Source organism: Malaclemys terrapin, chromosome 13 (assembly GCF_027887155.1).
Source record: "Malaclemys terrapin pileata isolate rMalTer1 chromosome 13, rMalTer1.hap1, whole genome shotgun sequence".
NCBI lineage: Eukaryota > Metazoa > Chordata > Testudines > Emydidae > Malaclemys > Malaclemys terrapin.
In genome coordinates, this window is record NC_071517.1 from 15,114,451 (window position 1) to 15,136,198 (window position 21,748).

Sequence of the window (21,748 nt, forward strand, 5' to 3'; positions counted from 1 at the left end):
CCGTGCGTGCTCAGGAAGGTAACCAGGAGCAGCAGAGCGCATCACATGTAATGAAACAGCAGGAACGAGGCAGAGAGAGCCCATCGCAACGGTGACGTTCAGTTTATTGTCAGTTTACCATGCACCCTTCGGGAACATATAAAAGCCCAGTTTCCCCGAGCACAAGCTATTCAGAAGCCTGTTCCATTCCTGGCTTCTAAGATTGCAGGTTGATCCAGCAGCATTAATGCCAGCCAGGCCAATCTCTTCCCTAGGCATAGAGCAACGGCAGAGCCCCACAAAAACTACATGTGAAAGACAATCCTGGGCACACTAGGTTCATGTTACGACTCACCGACTCCCACCAGTTCAGGCCCTCGCATAAATATAGCAGCAGATGCACCACAGCTACTGGGTCTAACAAGTGCCACAGCAGCGGGTGGGTAATTGGCTGTACCAGCAGCAGCATCCTCTGTCCTAAGTCCCTGGTTTAGGCACAGTGAGGGGATATGGCTTCCAGGGGCTATAAGCAAATACTAGGGAAGTGCATCAACTTTGGTGTTGCCCCCTTATAATGCACAACCAAGGGTGGGGGTGTGTGTGAGAGAGCTGCCAGTCTGTCCAGGCTACGCCACTATTGCCCACGCCGGTTAAAGAGCACATACAGCTGGCCCAAGTAAAACCAAAATTCAAGGTGGTTTTAAAAAAAAAAGCCTGCAGGGGGTCCCCAGCTTTGGGAAAGGAGACGCTGCACGTCGCTGCACGTCCCATCGTCTAAACCGAAACATTTTTTTAAAGTAAATGTCCCCTCTAGGAACTTAACCGTCAGCTCCCATCAACAAACCCTGAGCGAAGCGTGGGCATTTGAATGTGTTTTCAGCGTAAGGCTTCTATTGGTAACATTTAAATAAAAAGGCAAGGGAGGGGGGCAAGGAGGGGGTGGTGGGGAGGGTCAGAGACACTTGTGGGGAGCAGCAGGATTCATACCCAACTTGGAATCAGAGTCTGCAATTCTCAGCCGGCAGCAGCAGCGGGATGCATCGCAGCACGGCTGAGAGAGGCCACAGAGCTCTGCAGCATTGGCAGACACCAGACCTCTTAGCAAGGACTGTTGAAGGACTTCATCGTCCCTTAGGCACCAGAGGAGCTCCGGAGACAAATTCCCAGGGATCACCTCCCTAGAGATGTTCTCAAGGCCACACCCGTGGCACAGATGCCATGGAGAACAAGCAGTAACATGAATGGAAAACTCCTCTGTGTCTCCGTGAGCCTTCAATTCCACCGACTGCAGCAGGGAATGGACATAGCTGGAGAACCGATATCATCTTTCCGAGCTGGGCAGCGCTTGCCAGTCTGTCTCATTTTCACACCTGACTCGGGTTTTGAAAAACTCCTTGATGAGTCTCTGTGCTTCTTCTTTCACTGCAAAGAGAGGGGACATCCCCTTTGAGGAGACGCTGGCAGAGTCTGCAGCCCCTCCTCCTGCAGGTCATTGACCCATTTAGCACTAGTATATCCCCAGCTGTCTACATGATACCACCCCACAGCCACATCCCCCCACCACGTGGCGACTCACCAGCCTTGCGGACGGGATTCTTTTCCTCAGTCAGTAAGTGGGAGAGGTGTCGGGCAAATCCCTTGAACAGTTCCTGCAGGGTAGAGAAATCAAAGCACAGAGCGAAGGTTACCCCTGGCTGCATCACCCTCTCATCACACAATCGGTGTAGGTTTGCATGCCTCTGCACAGCCTCTAGCAACATCGGGCCGTAACAGAAACAACTGTTCTTTGTATTACAGTGGTCTTAACAGTCACAAGAGAGATCGGGGCCCCGTTGTGCTAGGCACTGTACGTACGTGGAACCGCTCAGGGTAGAACAGCCAAGGGCTGAATTTGCTCTTAGTTCCTGGCAAAGTTTTTGCTTTTTAAAATCCAAAGTGAATAATTGGGATCCCCGTAGCACCATGGCAGTCACCACTCACCATTCCTCTCCAGAACGCGTCTCGCTTCTTGGGTCACTAAGGCAGGTGGGGACACACCCGACCAGCGAGACCCTGTGGGTAAATTTGAACACCCACCAGCATCATGCACCCCTCTCCCCCTGTCCCAAACAGCCTTAGGAGACACAGCTCTGGTCTCCTCCTGATAGAGAAAGCTGCTGTCTGTGCCCTACCTTGGAAGCAAATTTACCACCCTTGTAGAAAGGGGTCAAGTATTTGACGACAATATCTGCTGTCTCTTTAAGGGACACGCCTTTGGTCGCTGGCTGGATGGTCTTGGTAGTTCCTTCTTTATCAACCTGTGACAAACTCGGATCAAAAGTCACCTTCTTCTTCACTGGGCCCATGCCTTTGCCCTCTGGTTGCGACAGGATGGAAGACGCTGTCGCCTGCAACCTCTTCGACGCAGGGCTCTCCAGATCCTAGACCAGCGCAAAGAGGAGCAGCCGTTTCAGACTCCTAGGCCCAAGCTGCCATGTGAGGCAGAAGCATCCCCATGCCAGCCTGCAAGCTGCTCGCATAGAGAATGCCATGCAGGAATACATTTAGCCAATTCAGTCCCCTGGAGACAGGCCCTGGGCTAGTCACGGGGAAGGTACTCGAGGCATTAATCTAAGCAGCCCCGCTGTCCCCATCACACAGGAAAAGGCCTTAGAAGAAATCCTGTGGGATTCGCCTCTCCAGGGATTGCTGTGTCTAAGTGCTTGGAGGAAAGAGGGATGGGGAAATCTTCTTGGATACCCCCTGGGGTGAACCTAGCTAGACGCTGCAGGAAACGAGGCCTGGGATAGATCCACAAAGGCAATCCGCTCTGCTTTTGAGTTAAACAGTTAGTGCCCCACTCCAATTCACCCCAAGCACGGGGACGGTGCTGCAGCCAAGAGAGCCAGGTCTCGGGGCTGTCACAGGTGTCAAACCCTGGGCTAGGGGCTGCAAGGCAGGGCACTCAGCCCTTGCTGCACGATCACCCAGTACTGACTGGTCCATAGGGTCAGCTTTGGTGGCTCCCCTCAACTGATAAAGGATCACTTTGCTCTCTGTGACAGAGGGGTGGAGACACTCAGGACCCTACTTGCATCAGGCGACGGTGATTACAAGGTAGGTATCATCGGCTACCTCTCTGAGGGGGAAAGTGACACAGAGGTGAAGGGCTTGATTGCCAGATGTGCTAAGCACCCGCAGCTTCCAAAGATTTCAGTCAGAGCTGTGGGTGCTCAGCACCTCCGAGAACTATGCCAAAAGTGCCTTGCCTGAGTCACGCCGTGCATCAGCGGCAGAGCCGGGCCTAGATCCCAGGAGCGCAGGCTCTCACATAGACCATATTGCTGGTCTCGGGACTGGACTACACCTGGATAACGGATACTGCCAGGTGAGGTTTAGACCGGGCATGTCATTTCCATAGAGAAGCTGAGCAGACAAGAGGTGAGGAAAATGAAATTCATTAAGATCTCACCTCATCTGATCCTGGCCTCTTCCTGCCTTGATGTTCCCCAGCGCAGGTGGTTTCGATTTCTATACCAGCTTCGTCACAGCTGAGGATGGAGGGAAAGGACAAGATCATTTCTGCTGGTTTGATTATTCAAGACAGGGACTTGCTACGAGATGAAGACTTCACCAGGCTGATATTTAGCGAGAGGCAGAGATTTCAGTAAAGCGTGAACGAGACGCCCTGTCCAGACCAGCTCAGAGTTATAACACTGATTAAATACTATCATGGCAGCTCTCCATCAATGCAGCACAAAGGGCTGCCCGTGTAATTAGCTAACGAGACACTGCTGTGGGATGGCCTGGGCAAAGCAGGAAAGAATGGGGCAGGACCGCAGGAGCTCTCTCACCTTGGTTTTATCTGACCATCTAATCCTGCTTGTGTGGCTTCAGATCCAGGGTCGTGTTTCGACTTCAAGTCCTGACTTCTCTCAGTCAGTGCTTCCTCCATCTTCCTTGACTCATGGTCCTCCATCTGGGGTTGCCCGGCCGAAGCGCCTCCTGAGACACCTTCATTTTCCTGAGGTTCCTCTTTCTCCTGACATACTCTTTGAGAAAGAGACTGAGAGAGCTCACTCACAGGACAATCGTCTTCCTCTGCCGAGACACATCCTGAGGTTTTAAGCCCGGCTTTGGTGAGAGAGAAGAATTTGGAAATGTTCTGGGATTCTTTTCTGGCTGCTTCTGCTAGCAGCTGTTGCTTCTTGGTGAGCTTTGCCTTCTTGGTAGGGCTATCTGACAGGGCGGCATCTGCATCTGGATTGGGTTGCTGTCCCTTCTTGTCATGGGCCTGTATTGCTTCCACAGCACTTTCGTGTACTGCTTTGGTCACCCTTTCTTTGCTCTTGACGACAGAGACCCTGGCCTTTTCTGAATCACATTCGCTGTCACCTTGCCAGTTTGGACTATCCGCTTCCCTCTCCACAGGCGTCGCATCACTCTCCTCCTTTGTCTTCAGCAGTTCGGCAGCAGTCTGGAACAAGCTGGAACTCTTTCGAAACCCAGCTCCTATCCGTTTGGGTTTAAACTACAAAGAGAAGGGAAAGAGACAGAGGGAGGGCACTAGAGGGTTACAAAGGCATTGCCAAGGAAGTGGTCTCCCTGTTTATACACACACACACACACACACACACACACACACACACACCTCCCCACTGGGGGACACAAAATGGAGACTTGGTTCCTTCCATTACGTGCACATGGTTTGTCACAGGAGCGTTATTCAGAAGTCAATGGAGATGGCTTAATTTTGACTTGTGAATTTACTGCTGGTGAAAGGTACTGTCTGTTAAGAGTTCAGGAAGGCAGTGGGTAGAGCCACCAACCTAACGGCCTGCCCCCTCAGGTGAGGGAGGGGCCACATGACCCAGAAAAGTGATTCCCTGGAACCAAACAATGATAAACCTGGATGACAAAGGTGCAAAACCAAGGAACTGGATGGGCACACCGAGCAGAGAACACCAGACAATGCCCACTGCTCTGCAAAGGAGACCAAGGCATCAGTGGATGCTACCCAGAGGCAAGAAATGCCCAGGGAATGGAAGAAGATCCCTCCAGTCACAGAGAGCCTCCCTGCCGAGTTTGGAATGGATGGCCATCTTGGCCAGAGCCAGGAGGAGGCCGATGAGATCTTGTGACATCATGGGGCCATGGATGGGATGGGTATATAGGAGATGTGGGGACAAACAGCCAGAACCTCAGCAGGAGGCTCTGGAGAAGCTGGGAGAGGGGCTGCACTAGGGCACGCTGCAGGCCACTGTGTGTCAGGCTCTCCCTCTAGTGGCACAAGAGGCAGCTATTGGGGGCATCTATGAACCACACCAGCCATACGCCCTGGTTTACAGCAACGTGCAGGAGCTGCCAACGAATGTGAAAGAAGCCAGGTTCACAGCCCTGGTCAGCAGAGCTCCCCACAGCACAGGAAACAGCAGGACGAATTTCCCCTCCCAAAGTGCTTCACCCTGACCCAGAGGAATCACCCCCCTGGGCTGAGGGATAGTTCAGTCCAGCCTTACACACTCTGACTTCCTGCAGCCTCTCTGCTGAGGCTGCCAACAAAGGTGCAGGCAGTTCCAAGAGTGGTTTCTGCAACGTGAGCACTTGTTCACTGTACTGAGCCCAGCCAACCCACTTCACAGAGCTACTGAAAAGCCATCAGATGGTGACAGCTTTCAGCCACCACCGCTCTGGATTGGATCTGGCAGCGGGAGAGGACAGGGATTAGTGATAGGTAACGAGCTACAGCGCTTAAGCCAGCCAGTCCAGTGTCGCTGGATGGAGTCTGCCAATGACTGCTAGGTCTAGTGTTGGGTCTGCCAGCTGTGTTGGTGCCACTCTGCAGCACACTCCTTTCAGGGAGCGCACACTGTCTAAAACCAGAAGCAGACACATCAGAGCAGTCATGGCTGCACAGTAAGGGGGACGGGGGTGGAGGAAAGCTGTAGCCCCAGAATACAGGGACGGGCAACATCCTTGGTTGAGCGATGACACGTTAGATAGGAGGGGAGCCTCTTTGACAAAATACAGTCTGAAAAGCAGGAGCTCCGGCATGACAAGGGGGTTGAGCTGTCCTCACCATGTACAGGAGGAGCAGGATGGGAGGGAAAACATTCCACCACAAACACTCAGCCAAAGCTAAGCAACGAACCTTGCAAAGAACCATACCCCAAAACCCATTGTTCACCTTTTCCTCTTTGCCCAGCTTCGTCTCAAGCACGTTATACAGCCTAGCCAAAAACTGCCTGGGCCGTTTTCTAGCTCAGGCATTCGGCGTTTTCATACAACCAGCTGGGCAGTTGTATGAACGGCCACAATACTTCCAGGCAATAGGCTTTGCAAACCCGGTCATCGTTCCGTGCAGCAGCCACCTGTACTCACCGAATAGACTTGGGATGCAGGGAGAAAGTCATCTTCAGCTGAGGGTTCAGACTTCGTCCTGGGGCTGCTGCCGCCACCAGCTCCTGACCCAAATGCTGGATACAGCTCCCCTTCTTTCGAGGCTTTGTTGATCTCCGCTACCTTGGGTTGAAAGAGAAGAAGAACATCGCCCAATGGCAGAGTCTTTACGTCTCCCTCTTCCTCAGGATGCATCGCAATCCTCACTGGCAAAGGGCAGGTCTCCACCAAGGGCTGCTCCTGCCTTGTGGCCATGAATTACCCCAGGATGGCTCGAGCCAACTGCCTAGCCCAACTCAGGATATTTCTACCATGTAGTGGTACCATTTCTACCATGATGGTCCAGCCACAGGGTGATTGGAGCAACCCCCCACCCTTCTTATTTTATTTTTAAGGCTGGGTTGCTCTCCGATGGCTGTAGATGTTTTGACAGATGTTCTGATCAACAGCTGGACTGCATCCAACAGGGAGGAAGAATCCAGTGAGATAAAAGCTCCTCCTGGAAGGGATACCAGGAAGAAACAGCCTGAGGGAGGTAAGCAGGATAGAGCGCGAGCTGTAACACATGGCGGGAACGCGCCCCTTGAGTCTAACATGTACCATGCTCACGGGCTATGGCAGTGGTGACACCAGGGACGAGAGGGAGCAGCTCCAGTTTCCCCCCCATCACCCCCCACCGCAAGCTCCTTACCTTCTTTAGTACAGTTGCCTTGTACAAGTTGGACATTTTACTGGTTCTGAAAGCCTCATACTCCATCTCCACGGCGCAGGCATGAGGGTCTGACCTGCAACGCACACTGTCGTCAGTTCAGGTAGGACACAGCTCTCCACTTGCGAGAGGAGTGCTCATGTTGGTGAAGAGTCTCCCGCAAGAGTCTGGGTTGGGAGAGGGCCGGTGCGGAAGCAGGGCTGGGATTTAAGCCCGAATGTGTAAAAACTGCAGGTTGTGGTCAAGGGGCTGTTTTAGTGCCTGGCAGGGGCACAGCAGATTTACTTCAAAAACATGGCTCTCTCCTCGCGCACATTTGGAGATTCTCTGGTTTGTGTGGGTCTGCATGGACTTTGTGTAGTATGCTATCCCCCTCTGGTGGGGCAAAGGGGAACAGCAAGCCCTGGAATCACCATAAAGGGAGCTGGTGGAACTAGCACCCAGGAGGCTCAGAGCACACTCAGAGGGGGCTTGGTGAATCTCCGTGGAGCTGAACTCAGCTGTGGGGCCCAGCAAGGGGATATGAATGGGGATGGAGGGAAGAGCACTGTACGTCAGGCTTCTCGCAGAGCTCCAGAGGTGATTCACTCACTGACAAGGGTGACCATTGCACACAATGATCTTGCTCAGAGCAAGGAGAGCCCTGCTATCAGGACCTCTTCTCTCTATCCCTTCCTGTGCCTTGTTTAATACCCATGTCCTGTCGGGGCTGCCTTCTGGTTGCTGCTCAGAGCTTCTACCAACATCTTCAAGCAGTGTTCTCGGGCCTAAAACCAAAAGGAGAGAGAGGAGATCCTCTTGCAGGAATGGCATTGCCTTTCTCCTCCACCCCCTGAAGGGACAGGAAGGAGCAGGCAACACCTCTGGCCAGTCTCAGACAAGAGTTACTAGCAGGGGGGGTGAGAACGCCGCACTGAATTCACGCAGGCCTTTCCTTACCTTGACCGTGAGTTTGGAGATTTTCTGGCTGGCGGGGTCTTTCAGGGGGCAGTCTGCATCTACCAGAGAAGTGACGTTTTAAAGAGATGCTCTCCACCCTTCCATTCCTTGCCATGCCACCCCACCACCCTTACCAGGCGGGGTGTTAGTACAGTATCTCTTGGAATTGCCCTCCCACCACGGGCCATTACAAAGTTCCCCTTGAGCAGGGGAAGGACAAGTTCAAGAACAGGAGGAAGCTGAGGTGAGATTTCACAGAGGTGGGTACGTCTGTGTCACAAGCACAAGACTTGCTGCTCGTCAAAGAGCTCTCAGTCCCAGCGAGCCCCTTTCAGGGCCTTTAATTCTCAGAAAAAACAACCTCATTCAGGGCAAGATGGGGGGTAGGGGGGAGTTGAGCAGAGCAACATATTCTGTAGAGCAGTGGGTCCTACCCAGGGGTACTTGTACTCCGCGGGTACTTAGAGAGCTTCCAAGGGGTACATCAACTCCTCTAGATATTTGCCTAGTTTTACTAGAGGTTACATAAAAAGCACTAGCAAAGTCAGCACAAACTAAAATTTCACAGACAATGATTTCTTTATACTGCTCTAGATACGATACACTGAAATGCAAGTACAATATTTATATTCCAGTTGATTTATTTTATAATTATATGGTAAAAATGAGAGTCCGCTATTGTTCAATAATAGTGTGCTGGGACATTTCTGTATTTTTGTGTCTGATTTTGTAAGTTTTTAAGTGAGGTGAAACTTGGGGGTACACAAGACAAATCAGACTCTTGAAAGGGGTACAGTAATCTGGAAAGGTTGAGAGCCACTGCTGTAGGGCACCCCTTTGGCCTGTAGCAATAATTCCGCCACTTGACAAAGCTCCAAACAGCACAGGTCAAAACAACAAAACCTCCCTCAGGTGCTCAGGTTTGATACAGTGGCCAGAACTGGGGTATTTAAATGTGGCACAAAATTAGAGAGGCCGAAAGCCCAGATCAAAAGGTGTTCCTCTGGGGCAGGCTGTATCAGAAAGATGCAATCTATATCTTGACCTGAACAATCTCAGATTTGGGCTTAGACCGACCTCTTCCAGCAAGGAGTTCCACAGCCAGGGACCCACTGCTCTAGTCCTGGTGCCCAATAGTTGGCGTGTGGGTCGATTCAGCTGTGTCCTCTTTGTGGAACATCCAGCCACAGGAGAGGATTAAGTTGCATTATTTGTTATTCCCAGATATTGGTGCCACATAAGGCAACCACAGTGTTCTCCTTCCCCATGGAACTCTCTCACTGTTCGAGACCATCTGGTAAAACTATAAAGCAATGGAGAGATCTACCTGGAGGGACAAAGTCATCTTTTTCTGTTTCTTTGCCCTGCAGGAGAAGAGAGAGAGAGATCAAAAGTTTCCATCATAAGCAACTTATATGTAGGACTACAGAGAACACGAGAGACCCTGTATGCAGCTCCAGTCACCTGTTCCAGGAAGGATGATGCCAAAACTCTAAGGGTGCGGGGAAGGCAGCAAAAAGGACAGAAGAGACTGGGGAGCAGGTAAGGGATGCAATGCAAAGGCCAGAGGGGCTGACTGAGGCCAGTCAAATATTAGATATGTTAAAGCAGACAGGATCCCCTTGACTAGAGTAGGGCAGGGGCCAGCTCGTAAAGAACGTCAAGGAGATTTTCTTCACATAAACGGGAAATGGGGAGGGGGATCAAAACCGTTTAGTAAAGGCATAAATTGGAACAATTTATAGACACCAGATCAACCAGCAGCAAGGCGCAAGGGTGGATGTAGCAACAGCTGCTATTAAGGAGCTGAGGACAACATGGGCACCAGTACTGCAGCAGGGATGCTAGTAGGAAATGCAGTTTAATGGTCAGAGCAGAAGACTAAGGACGTCCACATGAACAATTTGTTTGCAGCAATCTGGGATGTGACTCTACTCTGCACTAGCCTGTCTCAGACAAACTGTCCACAGGGACCCTGCTGAAATGCATTAGCAGTTCATTAATGTGCTCTGATCTCAGCCCATTTCAAAGAGCACTAGATCAAAGTGCATCAATGAACTGTTAATGCGCATCAGCAGGGTCCACACAGCAGGCTAGTGCGGGACAGATTCACACCCCAGCTTGCTGCGAACTAACTGTTCCCATAGACGAACCCTAGGAGATAGGACTGCTGGATTCTATTTCCAGCACTGCCACTGCTCACTGAGAGACCCTGGGGTAGTCACTTAACCTCTCTGTGCCTTATTACACCATGCTGCAGATGGGTCAGAGTCATGCTTACCTGTCCTCACAGTGGTGGGGTGAGGCTATATTCGTTCGTGTTAAAGCACTGAGATCTGGGGCTGAAAAGCTCCATAGGAGGATGAAGTATTATCATTATGATGCTAGAGGTTCAGAGGGTTAAATATAGGTGAGTCTACTGGTGGATTTCCGAGTTCATCCCCCTGCTCCAGTAATAGACATTAATCCCCTGCGGGGAGACGGGTGGGGGCAGGACATGGAGCACAGGAGTTGAGGGAGGGAAGGGGGAAGAATGAGGGGCAAATGGTGCCATTTCCCTGCACTGTTGGTTCTTATCTTGGCAGCCCTTTTTTATCGATCTGTGCTGGGGTTTATCCTGCAGGGCACAGACATAGGCTGCTGTACTTTCCACTTCTTCCTGGAGCAGAAATGCAGGCTCCCAGTTTATCAGAGACTTGGTTACATCTATTAAATGTAACAAGCTAGTTCCCCTTATGCCAGTCTCCATTTACAAGAATCCCATCACTCCCCAAGATCCTTCCCCTTTTTCCATGCAGTAAGTTGTAGAGGGACAGGAGCCATCAACAATCTTCATAAAACATCCTCCCTCTACTCTGCCCTTTACCAATGGAGGGATCTCCATCTGGAGATCGGTCTAGGGGCCGAGGGCCAGCTGGAGATGCATCCACCATCCAGCCCTCTGCACCTCCAGCCGCTGGAGGAAGCCTTAGAGGACTGAGGTTGCGCTAAGTTTTTTGCAGAGGTCACTGTGGAATGTTAATGGAAACATTTTCAGGAAGCAGAAGGAATAGTCAGGTGGCTCCTGAATCTCAGCAGATGGCTCTGACTTTTGGTGGAGCTCCAAGGTCCACGGGAGATCAGAGGGACTGAAGTGAGGGGTGGAAAACACCCCCAGACAGAATGGCTTCAGGACAAATTAGCTCAGGAAACCATGGAGAGCTTTCCTCCTCTGAGCACCCCATTCCACAGGAAAACTGGCATGAGAGGATCTGGTCCAGAGTCTGGAGACGAGGCCTGTATATCTGAATTTAGTAAAACTAGAGAGGGCAATGCTAGCTCTCAGATTTACAGACTTCTGGTTTTTCATTTGCCAATATGTCTGTTGGTCACCCAGAGAGGCTTTATCTGTTACACCACTGATTGTCCTGCTGCTAGTCACAGGAAGCTGCTGTGTCTGCAGTAGAGGCAGGTATGCTGCACAGAGGCCAAAAGCCAGAAGCCCTCGGATCTCTTCGAGAAGGGATGTCAACTCACTTTACGCAGATTCATCTGCTTTTTGTAGAAGTTGTACCACTCCCGTTTCCGATTTTCCTCATTGGCTTCGTCCCCGCTCCCACGGTTTCCTTCGTCATACCTGGATGAGAAGGCAGGAGAGTTTAGGAGAGGGATACAAATGCCTGCAGAGGGAGCAGTAGCTGGTCTAAAGGCCTTAGAAAACCTGAATCATATCAGGAAGGTGTTTTCTAATGGACTTTTATGACCACACCTTAGAGCTCAGTTCTGCCATCCTTACTCACACTGAGCAGTACTTCCTCAACTAAGAGTCCACTGAAATCAACAACAGCGAGTACGGTTGGCACAGCTGGGTCCTCAGTGACCACGACAGATTTGAACAGAAGGTACAGCCAAGCGGCACAAAATCAGTAAAGTAGGTAGCAAGCAGTGCCCTGTGTTAAAGCAATAGCCTTTGGAGTCCTGGGTTCAAATACAGTAACTCCTCACTTAATGCCGGCCCGGTTAACGTTCTTTCGTTGTTACGTTGCTGATCGATTAGAGACCAGGCTCGTTTAAAGTTGCTCCCTTATAACGTTGTTTGGCAGCCGCCTGTTTTGTCCACTGCTTGCAGAAAGAGCAGCCAGTTGCAGCTAGCTGGTGGGGGCTTGGAACCAGGGTGGACCGGCAGCTCCTCACTCCCCCCCATCAGCTCCCCACTTCCCTAAGTTCCCTGTGCAGCAGCCACCCAGCAGGCTATCAATTGCCGGCAGTTCAGCTGTCCCTCCCCACACTGCCGTGAGCTGTTCCTGCCCTCTGCCTTGGAGCTGCTCCCAGGAGCCTCCTGCTTGCTGTGCGGGGGGAGGGGGGGGGGAAGAGGGGTGCTAATGTCAGAGTGCCCCCCTCCCCCCACTCCTGTACCACATCTCCGCAGAGCATGGGGGGACACGACAGGGCTCAGGACGACAGGGCTCAGGACTGAGGGAGCTTCCTGGCAGCAGCTGCTGTCTCAACTTGCTGATCTACTTAAAAAGGCAATGTACTTAGAGTAGAGTCAGCGTACTTAAAGGGGCAATGCACGTCTCTCTCACACACACAGTGTGTGTGTCTCTCTCTCTGCCATGCTGTCTCCCCTCCCTCCATTCGTGCTGCCTTGTAGAGTGTGACGCTACATTACCAACAATGTGTTAACCCTTGAGGGCTCAGCCGAGTGCTAGTTCATCATTTAGCAGTAAGGCATTCCCTGGGAAATATCCACCCGCTTCCACCCTCTGACTCCTCTACCTCAACCCAGCTTCACAATCAGCACTGCTGTGTACAGTATTAAACAGATTGTTTAAAACTTAGAGAGAGAGAGAGAGAGAGAGAGAGAGAGAGAGAGTGTGTGTGTAAAAATAGTCTTTTGTATGGCGAAATTTTTTCCCCTGGAACCTAACCCCCCCTTCCCCCCCCATTTACATTAAATTCTTATGGGGAAATTGGATTAGCTTAACATCGTTTCGCTTAAAGTCGTATTTTTCAGGAACAAACAACAACATTAAGCGAGGAGTTACTGTATAGCTCAGGGTCACTGGTCATTTGGCCTCATCCTACTGCCAGGGCCATCTGATGACTAAAGCTACCAATCTGGGTCAACCTGTGGAAGCAGAGGGCTGGAACGACAGTCAGTGCTGCAGATCATGACAGAGCTGCATAGGTAGAAGTGTGCAGAGACGCTTGCACTGTGTCTGACCGCATGATGGCTGTAACCCAGCAATGCTAACAGCCTTTTGCTTTCAAACACAAAATCCCCTTGCAAAACAGGAGTTACACACTGGGGAAAAATTAATAATAATACCATCACCACCACCTCGCCACATGTCTCTAGCATCATCATCCAAGTGTGCTAAGCACTATATAGATTTAATCACACTTCCCAGCACCCATCTCTGTTTTACAGGTAAGGGGAAACGGAGACGCAGAGGTTAAGCAACTTGTCCTAGGTTAGTGAGTCAGTGCTAGGACTAGAATCCAGGAGAAGCCTGGAGCTAGCCACTTGATTAGTCTCTCTAAAGTCTAGGTCCTCTGTCTCCTAACCCAGATGCAAAATTTAGGCCAGTTCCTTGAATCAGTTACATTCTGTGGGACAATCATTTGTTCTAGATCATCTGAGGACAGCTGCTGGCTCCCAGGGATATGAATCTGATTGAGCCAGCCACAGTGTATGGAAAAAAGTCCCTGGTCTTGAGGCCGTAAGTGACCAAAAAACACCACACAGAAATATCTGCTGAAATTAGGAGCAGCTGGGCTGGCAGCAGGGGGGGTCCAAAGAGGAGGAGCTCCACCCTCCCCAACAGAATGGGCCGCAGTCTCTGGGAGGCTCAGCAATCAAATCCGAACCTGCTAAAGCCTCCAGAGCCTCTCCTCCCTCCTTCGTATAGCTCTGGGTCATAGGCATCCCGAGAGGAACCTGTGGGTCCAATGCAGGTTCTGCTCCAGCTGTTGGTGCTCAGCTCCAGGGAATCCAGCTGCTTTTTCACTGCTCCTGGGTTCTTGCAGTAATCACAGCACTTGTTACAAGGGGGGGCGACATCTCCAAAGTACTTTGCTATGGCAGCATGGCGACATCTAGGAGACAAGAGAAAGAAGGGAACAGCGACATGCTGATGGGAGAACAATTACTGCAAGGGGGGGGGGAGGTAAAGTACGGGAGGCATGGAAGGGGTGAGAACATTCTGGAAAGATACGTAATACTGCAGATCAAATCTGCAACACCTGCAACATGGGGTGGGGTGAAGGAAATCACCATAGCAAGGGCAACATGGGGCTGTCCCAAACTCATCTGTTTTGGACTTTTCAGGAGGGATTTTCAGACGCTCTCAGTGTTGGCCTAACTCCCCCACTGAAGTCAAAGGGAGTTTTACACTGACCTCCATAAGAGCACAGTCAGGCCAACACCGGGCGCTTTTGAATACTCACTTTTTAAGGGCAGTGCCACTGCAAACAGACAGCCAGCCCAAACCCCCAGGTTACACACACACCCCAATATGATGCACAAGCAGAAATTCAGCTGCCCTTACACTATGTGTATGGAGCGCTAAGTGGAAGGGAGAAATAGGCCTATTAGTTTGTTCATACTCCAAATACTACTTCGTTCTCAGTTTCGGTCAGGGCGATCGCAAAGGCTGCTGAAACAATGGAAGAGCCAGAGACGACATGGCTGTGGACTAGCCAACACTTTACTACCCAGCTTAAGGTAAGTCTGATTGAAAACCCACACGTTTTACTATTGACTTTTGTCAGAGCAGAGCCACAAGATGCAGCCTTGAGTCAGTCTCACAGAGGCCCCTTACACTTGCACTAGTTCTGGACTCTCGGATAAACACGTTCCATTTGATCAGTTTGGGGTTCTGCGATAAACATGTATTTAGATCAGTTTTGCTGCACTGATTTTGGATAGGTCCATTGATCACACAATGGTGAGCGTCTCATTTATTTTACGTTACGGAAATCACAGTGGTAATTCAAAGGATGATAGGGTAGTTCTTTTACCCAGTTGGAGCCTCTCAGCACAGGCAGACACTTGCATTAGCGGGGCTTGAGCTAGTGTGCTAAAAATAGCAGTCTGGACGTTGCCGCTCTGGCGAAGACTAGGGCTAGCTACCTGAGTTCAGACCCCGGGGGTCAAGCCTGAGTTGCCACAATGTCCACACTGCTAGTTTTAGCATACTAGCTTGAGCCCAGCTAGCGCAAGTCTGTCTACCTGGGCTGGGATGCACAGTCCCAGCTAGACATACCCCTTCCGGGGGACAAAAGAGATGGCCAAATCTCCATGAGGATTCAACAGGCACGTTAGTGAGCAATGAAAACCAGGCCATCTGCTCAGGCAATATTGCCCAACCAGTTATACTGAACTAGCAACCAGGCATGTGTGGGTGACTAGATTTTCCAGGGCAGACAGTTTAGCTCCTCAAGATGTGTGTATATTACAGTATTCAGATATATGCTCAGTCACTACAGGGACAAGAGAAACCCTCACATCCAAAGGCACCCCATGCTGGAACTGGTGAAAGCATCATCTGATTTGGCTAGAGAGGCGGAACCAGGCAGTCCTCTCTTCAGGTAGATGACAGGGAATGAGGACGTTTTTGAAACATAGGATTGCAATAACTGAACAAGCGGGCCAGGGCTGATGGGAAAGGTGGGGACAAGGGGATTATTTAAAGAAAAAATTAAAAAGTGAAACAAGATCCATATCCAACATCAACTAGTTCCATTTTCCATGTATATTGTATCCCCTTGTCTTTTAGACTATAAGCTCTTAGCAAGTGTCTTGTCTTTAACATATCTGTAGAGTGTCTAGGACTTGAAGCCCTGAACAAATAGTGATGTAACGCCTACACAGAACAGAATTGATTTAAAAATACCCACTTTAAAAAAAATCACCTACTACAAAGCAAGCAAGTTCTACACGTGTATGAGAATGCGAAGTATGTTCTTAAGGGAAACTCTATATCCCTTGTAAGCCCATGCTTTCAGTTTGTCTTCAAATTGCTCCTAGATAGTACATAGGATCATATTAATATATATCATGATACATTTTAGAATAGACAAGTGATAGTAGGAGTGCTGAATATACACCCACAATACTTGAAATTAGGGCTATAGATTAAGTGCAGTTAATTCACGCAATTAACTCAAAAAAATGAATCATGATTAATCGCAGTTTTAATTGCATTGTTAAACAATAGAATACCAATTGAAATTATTAAATATTTTAGGATGCTTTTCTACGTTTTCAAATATATTGATTTCAATTACAACACTGAATACAAATTATACACTTCCCCCTTTTTATTATTATTATTTTGATTATAAATATTTGCACTGTAAAAATGATAAATAAAAGAAACAGTATTTTTCAATTCACCGCATACAAGTACTGTAGTGTAATCTCTTTACCGTGAAAGGGCAATTTACAAATGTATATTATTTGTTACATATCTGCACTCAAAAACAAAACAATGCAAAACTTTAAAGCCTACAAGTCCATGCAGTCCAATCATTAAGACAAACAAGTTTGTTTACATTTACGGGAAATAATGCTGCCCACTTCTTATTTACAATGTCACCATAAAGTGAGAACAGGCGTTCGCATGGGACTTTTGTAGCTGGCATTGCAAGGTATTTACGTGCCAGATATGCTAAACATTCATAGGCCCCTTTCTGCTTCGGCCACCATTCCAGGGGACATGATTTTATGCTGATGATACTCATTAAAAAAATAATGTGTTTATTAAATTTGTGACTGAACTCCTTGGGGGAGAATGGTATGTCTCCGGCTCTATTTTACCTGTATTCTGCCATATATTTCATGTTCGAGCAGTTTTGGATGATGACCCAGCACATGTTGTTCATTTTAAGAACACTTTCGCTGCAGATTTGACAAAACAAAAAGAAGGTACCAATGTGAGATTTCTAAAGATAGCTACAGCACTTGACTCAAGGTTTAAGAATCTGAAGTGCCTTCCAAAATCTGAGAGGCAAGGGGGTATGGAGTATGCTTTCAGAAGTTGTAAAAGAGCAACACTACAGAACCCGAACAACCAAAAAAGAAAATCAACCTTGTGCTGGTGGCATCTGACTCTGATGATGAAAATGAACCTCTGTCGGTCCGCACTGCTTTGGATTGTTATCGAGCAGAACCCATCATCAGTATGGACGCATGTCCTCTGGAATCGTGGTTGAAGCTTGAAGGGACATACAAATCTTTAACGCATCTGGCATGTAAATATCTTGCGACATCAGCTACAACAGCGCCATGAGGACTGAGTGGACTTGTAGGCTCTAAAGTTTTACATTGTTTTATTTTTTCAATGCAGTTTTTTTGTACATAATTCTACATTTGTAAGTTCAACTTTCATGATAAAGAGATTGCACTACAGTACTTGTATGAGATGAATTGAAAAATACTATTTCTTTTGATTTTTTACAGTGCAAATATTTGTAATAAAAAATAAATATAAAGTGAGCACTGTACACTTTGTATTCTATGTTATAATTGAAATCAATATATTTGAAAATGTAGAAAACATCCAAAAATATTTAAATAAATAGTATTCTCCTATTGTTTAACAGTGTGATTAATCGTGCGATCACTTTTTTGTAATCGCTTGACAGCCCAAATTTTATCACAAAGGAGTAACATATTAAGCTACACATTTTTAATAAGAAAAACAGGAATGGAACATTAGAACATGGGTACAACATAGATGTTGGAACCTTAATTTTTGTAATCCTGCATTTAATTTATTTGTTGTTCATAGAGAGCTGGAGGAAATCCAGATCTATCTGACTTCCAGAGCTCGCATGCCCTCCCATAAGCTACTCAAGACCTATTTGCAGGGCTTTCAAGTATCAACAGCAGGGTTTCAAGTTCCTTAAAAGCAAACAGTGCTCACTTAGGATACATCTACACTCCAGTTGACAGCCTGCTTCGAGCTAGCACACTAAAATTAGTAGGGTAGCTGGGGGTAGCATGGGCAGTGACTGAGGCTAGACACCCAAGTACAAATCCGCCGGGATCCCCTAGATACGTACTCAAGTGGCTAGCCTATGTTGCTGCCCATGCTACCCCGGTTACACAGCTATTTTTAGTGCATTAGCTTGAACAGAGCTAGCGTGTGTCTGTCTATTCTGCTAGGACAGTGGCTCTCAAACTTTTGTACTGGTGACCCCTTTCACATAGCAAGCCTCTGAGTGCGACCCCCCCCCTTATAAATTAAAAACATTTTTGTATATTTAACACCATTATAAATACTGGAGGCAAAGCGGGGTTTGGGGTGGAGGCTGACAGCTTGCGACCTCTCATGTAATAACCTCGTGAGCCCCAGTTTGAGAACCCCTGCGCTAGGAAGCACGCTCCCAGCTGCAGTGCAGACCTGCCCTTAGCTAGCTGGGAAGCAGTGACTAAGTGAAGTGCAGACAGACATTTTCTCAAGACACAATTTTCAAATAGCCATAACTTTGTTAAATCAAGCAGACACCAATCCCGAGTGAGGACTACATTTTTGCTACTTTTCTCATAGATCTGCTTTTGCTAAATCTAAAAAAGTGTGATAGGGATTTTTTTAGAACAGGGAACATTTTCTCAAGTGCCTCACTTTCCCACACATCAACAACAGCTGCAGGGATTTTACTCAAAATCTTACGTGTTTTTTGTATTAGCATCCTGCTTACGAGCTTGAGTCACGGACCAGGACCCCACTGTGCTAGGTGCTGTACAAACACAGAACAAAAAGGATGCTCCCTGCCCCAGTGAGCATACAATTGAAGTACTTTAGTTCTTTTCTCCCCTCTCACACATGCACCACTTCTCTCTACTAGAGCCAGGCCATGGAAATGGATTAATGGCTAACTGCTTATTATTGATTTGTATATAGCATCTGATGTATTGTGTCTAGCACATTTTAGACACATACAATATAACGATGATGATTAATTTATTTATGCAGCACTTGGGAAACAGAGAGAAAAGCGTATTTCAGATGCCTGGCTTGCTTTTGAATATCTAGCCCTTGGTGCCAAGTCTCATCTTAAAGTTGTAACTCCCCCAAACAGTTCACAACGTTGGGCCAAGTTCTGCTGTCAGTTACAAAGATGCAACTCCAGTGAACTTACTTCACAGGGCATCTGTGTAGCACAGCCGACTTGGGCTTGGCCTCTAACAGGCTCTGCAACTAAAACACCACAAATGTAAAAGATGACTATTCTATTCTTAAAGAGTTGGGCGGGACCATTTTCTCTTCTCTACCAAAAGCACTCCAGCTGGCTTGGCAGCTTCAGCAGCAAAATGGTCACAGAGGGAAAAGAGGAAAAGAAGTATTTCCTCCATTAGAAACTACCTTTTAAAGGCAGGTCTGAATGGTGACATCTACAAACAGGTGCATGGAAAGGGGGCGGGGGCCGGGGGTTAAGACCGGATTCCTGGCCAGAAGATGGCAAGGAATCCAGCAGAGTATCTGTTGGCTCCAGGCATTTCAAGCAGACTCTGTTAAGAGTCCATAATGACTGCCTATTCATTAAAAGAAGAACAGGAGTACTTGTGGCACCTTAGAGACTAACAAATTTATTAGAGCATAAGCTTTCTTAACTCTCTTGCAGCCCAGGGGGTTTGATTTACCAAGCAGAAAACACAGCCGAGAGCTGGTGAAGAAACTAAAGCAACAGGCTCCAAACAAGCTCAGTGCGAGTGTGTGTGCTGAAGTCAGAAGGAACACACTACTACCCAGGTAAGGGGATCGAGACAGTGAATTAATTGTACTATGAGCCCAGGTCACTGAAAGTTGAATAGCGGCTACTACAAAGATGGCTTTTATCCCCTGCAAAGCAGCACTGCTCATTCTGGTCCTGAATTCAGAGAAAGAGGTCTTTCACAACCAGGGGAAAAAAGGAGACACATTTGAGTCTCTCCCGCTACCCTTCCAAAAGAAGGGCAGGGTGCCGCAGGTCCTGCCACTGCAGCATCATTACAGAAATGTCAAAGGACTTCTGAGAGGCAGTTCTTTGTTTCTCAAAGAGAGAAAAAAGTGAAGGCATTATTCTCTCATTAGTCCAACACACACCACTCCTCTTGGAGTTAAGAGTAAAGCACATAATAGCGGCTGGTCATGCCTCCCTCCTTCCCCTCAGAGCTTTAGTGACAGGGTTAGGAGGGAGGGGAAGATGTTTGCATGTACATTTAACCCCCTAATACCAACAAACAAGATTTTGCCCTGGAATGCTGCAGCAAAGAACGGAGGAGCTCTGAAGCCACTGGTGTCCTGTTAACAGCCAAAACCTTAATGCTTCAGATGAAGGCAAAACAAATAAAATTCAATAACTCCGCTATTTTACAAACACATTGGTAATTGAATGGTTCACAAAATTGAAGAGTTCATTAAACTAAACATCTCAATTGCAGCAGGTACAGTGCATAAGTTGCAGTATGATGCACTGTACCACTTTCTTCTTCAAACCACTGCAAACATTTCCAATGCACTGAAGGAATCAGAGGGTGAAGGAATGACGACTTGTTCTTCAGAGACATCACTTGTGTTATGTGATCTGTTCCCATGGCTGCGAAGCAGGGTTTGTATAACTGGTTGTTCATAAGATTAGTGTTAGTAAAAAAAAAAAAAAAAAAAAAATCGAGGTTCCTACTGTACCTAGCTAGTTGTGCAACGATCTACATGGTGGGATAGCCTTCCTCTGCCCCACAAGCAGTTCATTTATGCCTTGAAGCATGAGACTTGGTTATACCCATTATCTCAGATTACATTGTCACAAGTGTCCTGAAGTTATCCAGCCCTTTAAAAATCCAGCCATAGTATTTGTCTCTCTCCCTGCAGCAACGAGTTCCACAGGTTGACTCTGACAATTTTTTCTAAATGTAGTCACCTTTCATTTCACTGAGAAACCCCCTTGATTTTGTGTTAATGGACAGAAAGAAAAGCAAACACTGATACATTTCAGTAACATGATGCGAAATGTTAGTGAAACCCTATCACTGCAGACAAGATGATAACGAGGATGTTCATCAGAGTTCAGTGCCCTGCCTCTCCTTTCTTTATGCCATCTGCTTTTGTCCAGTGAAGAATGTTTCAGCCCCTTATCTCCAACCAGAGAGGGAAGATAAAATACCAGGGAAAGGTGCATTTATCTTAGCATAGCTACTACGGGTCTCTGAAAAGATATTGCATCTCCAGTGAGATACGCTAGGGAGGGACGCCAGGTCTGCTGAATAGGGATCCCAACCATTTGGGAGGAGAGGTCCTCTTGAATGGAGCAAACCACCAAGACAACTCAGGAATTAGTTAATAAAAAACAATTGTTCAGCTAGTTGCCAATTGCGGGGGCGGGGGGGGGGGGGGGGGCGGAAAAGCATCTTATGGGACCACACACAAGCAGAATAAACAATGTATCAGTGGCAAGTAAGCCTCAACACTCCTTTGAGGCAGGTAGTTATTATTGCCCCCAGTATACAGAAGGGTAAGTTGAGGCATCAAGAAGTTAAATGACTTGGCCAAAGTCACACGGAGATACATAGCAGAGCCAAGAAAATAACACAAGGCTCCTGCCTCCGAGTACCCCATCCTAACCACAAGATCATCCTTCTTTCCTCTTCTTTTCTAAAGGAAATGGCATTGTCATTTCATCCCCTTTATTCCCAGCTTCTTCAGAGAACACAAGAGAACAGTGCCTTCCCCATTGGGAGCCAGCAGGAAACTGGACAGCATAAAGAAAGTTAAT

At 48.1% G+C, this 21,748-nt stretch overlaps 1 protein-coding gene across 8 annotated transcripts in view; it reads right to left on the bottom strand.

The window, feature by feature from the left end:
• Nucleotides 1-87: 87 nt before the first annotated feature.
• The window catches only part of RECQL5 (RecQ like helicase 5), a 56,617-nt gene continuing 34,956 nt past the window's right edge, over nt 88-21,748 (bottom strand). For 4 of the 8 annotated variants that reach the window (XM_054047931.1, XM_054047929.1, XM_054047928.1 and 1 more), the window contains 12 exons: nt 13,859-14,086; nt 11,522-11,621; nt 9,333-9,369; nt 8,006-8,064; nt 7,760-7,833; nt 7,049-7,142; nt 6,340-6,480; nt 3,813-4,489; nt 3,431-3,509; nt 2,151-2,399; nt 1,556-1,628; nt 88-1,401 (listed from right to left, as the gene is read on the bottom strand). In XM_054047931.1, the coding sequence (XP_053903906.1) occupies nt 1,301-1,401; nt 1,556-1,628; nt 2,151-2,399; nt 3,431-3,509; nt 3,813-4,489; nt 6,340-6,480; nt 7,049-7,142; nt 7,760-7,833; nt 8,006-8,064; nt 9,333-9,369; nt 11,522-11,621; nt 13,859-14,086 (1,912 nt within the window). In that variant the 3' untranslated portion in view covers nt 88-1,300. Of the gene's footprint in view, nt 1,402-1,555; nt 1,629-2,150; nt 2,400-3,430; nt 3,510-3,812; nt 4,490-6,339; nt 6,481-7,048; nt 7,143-7,759; nt 7,834-8,005; nt 8,065-9,332; nt 9,370-11,521; nt 11,622-13,858; nt 14,087-17,104; nt 17,209-17,238; nt 17,306-21,748 lie in introns of those variants that run through there. The other 4 variants (XM_054047932.1, XR_008446972.1, XM_054047934.1 and 1 more) reach the window with 4 other exon arrangements.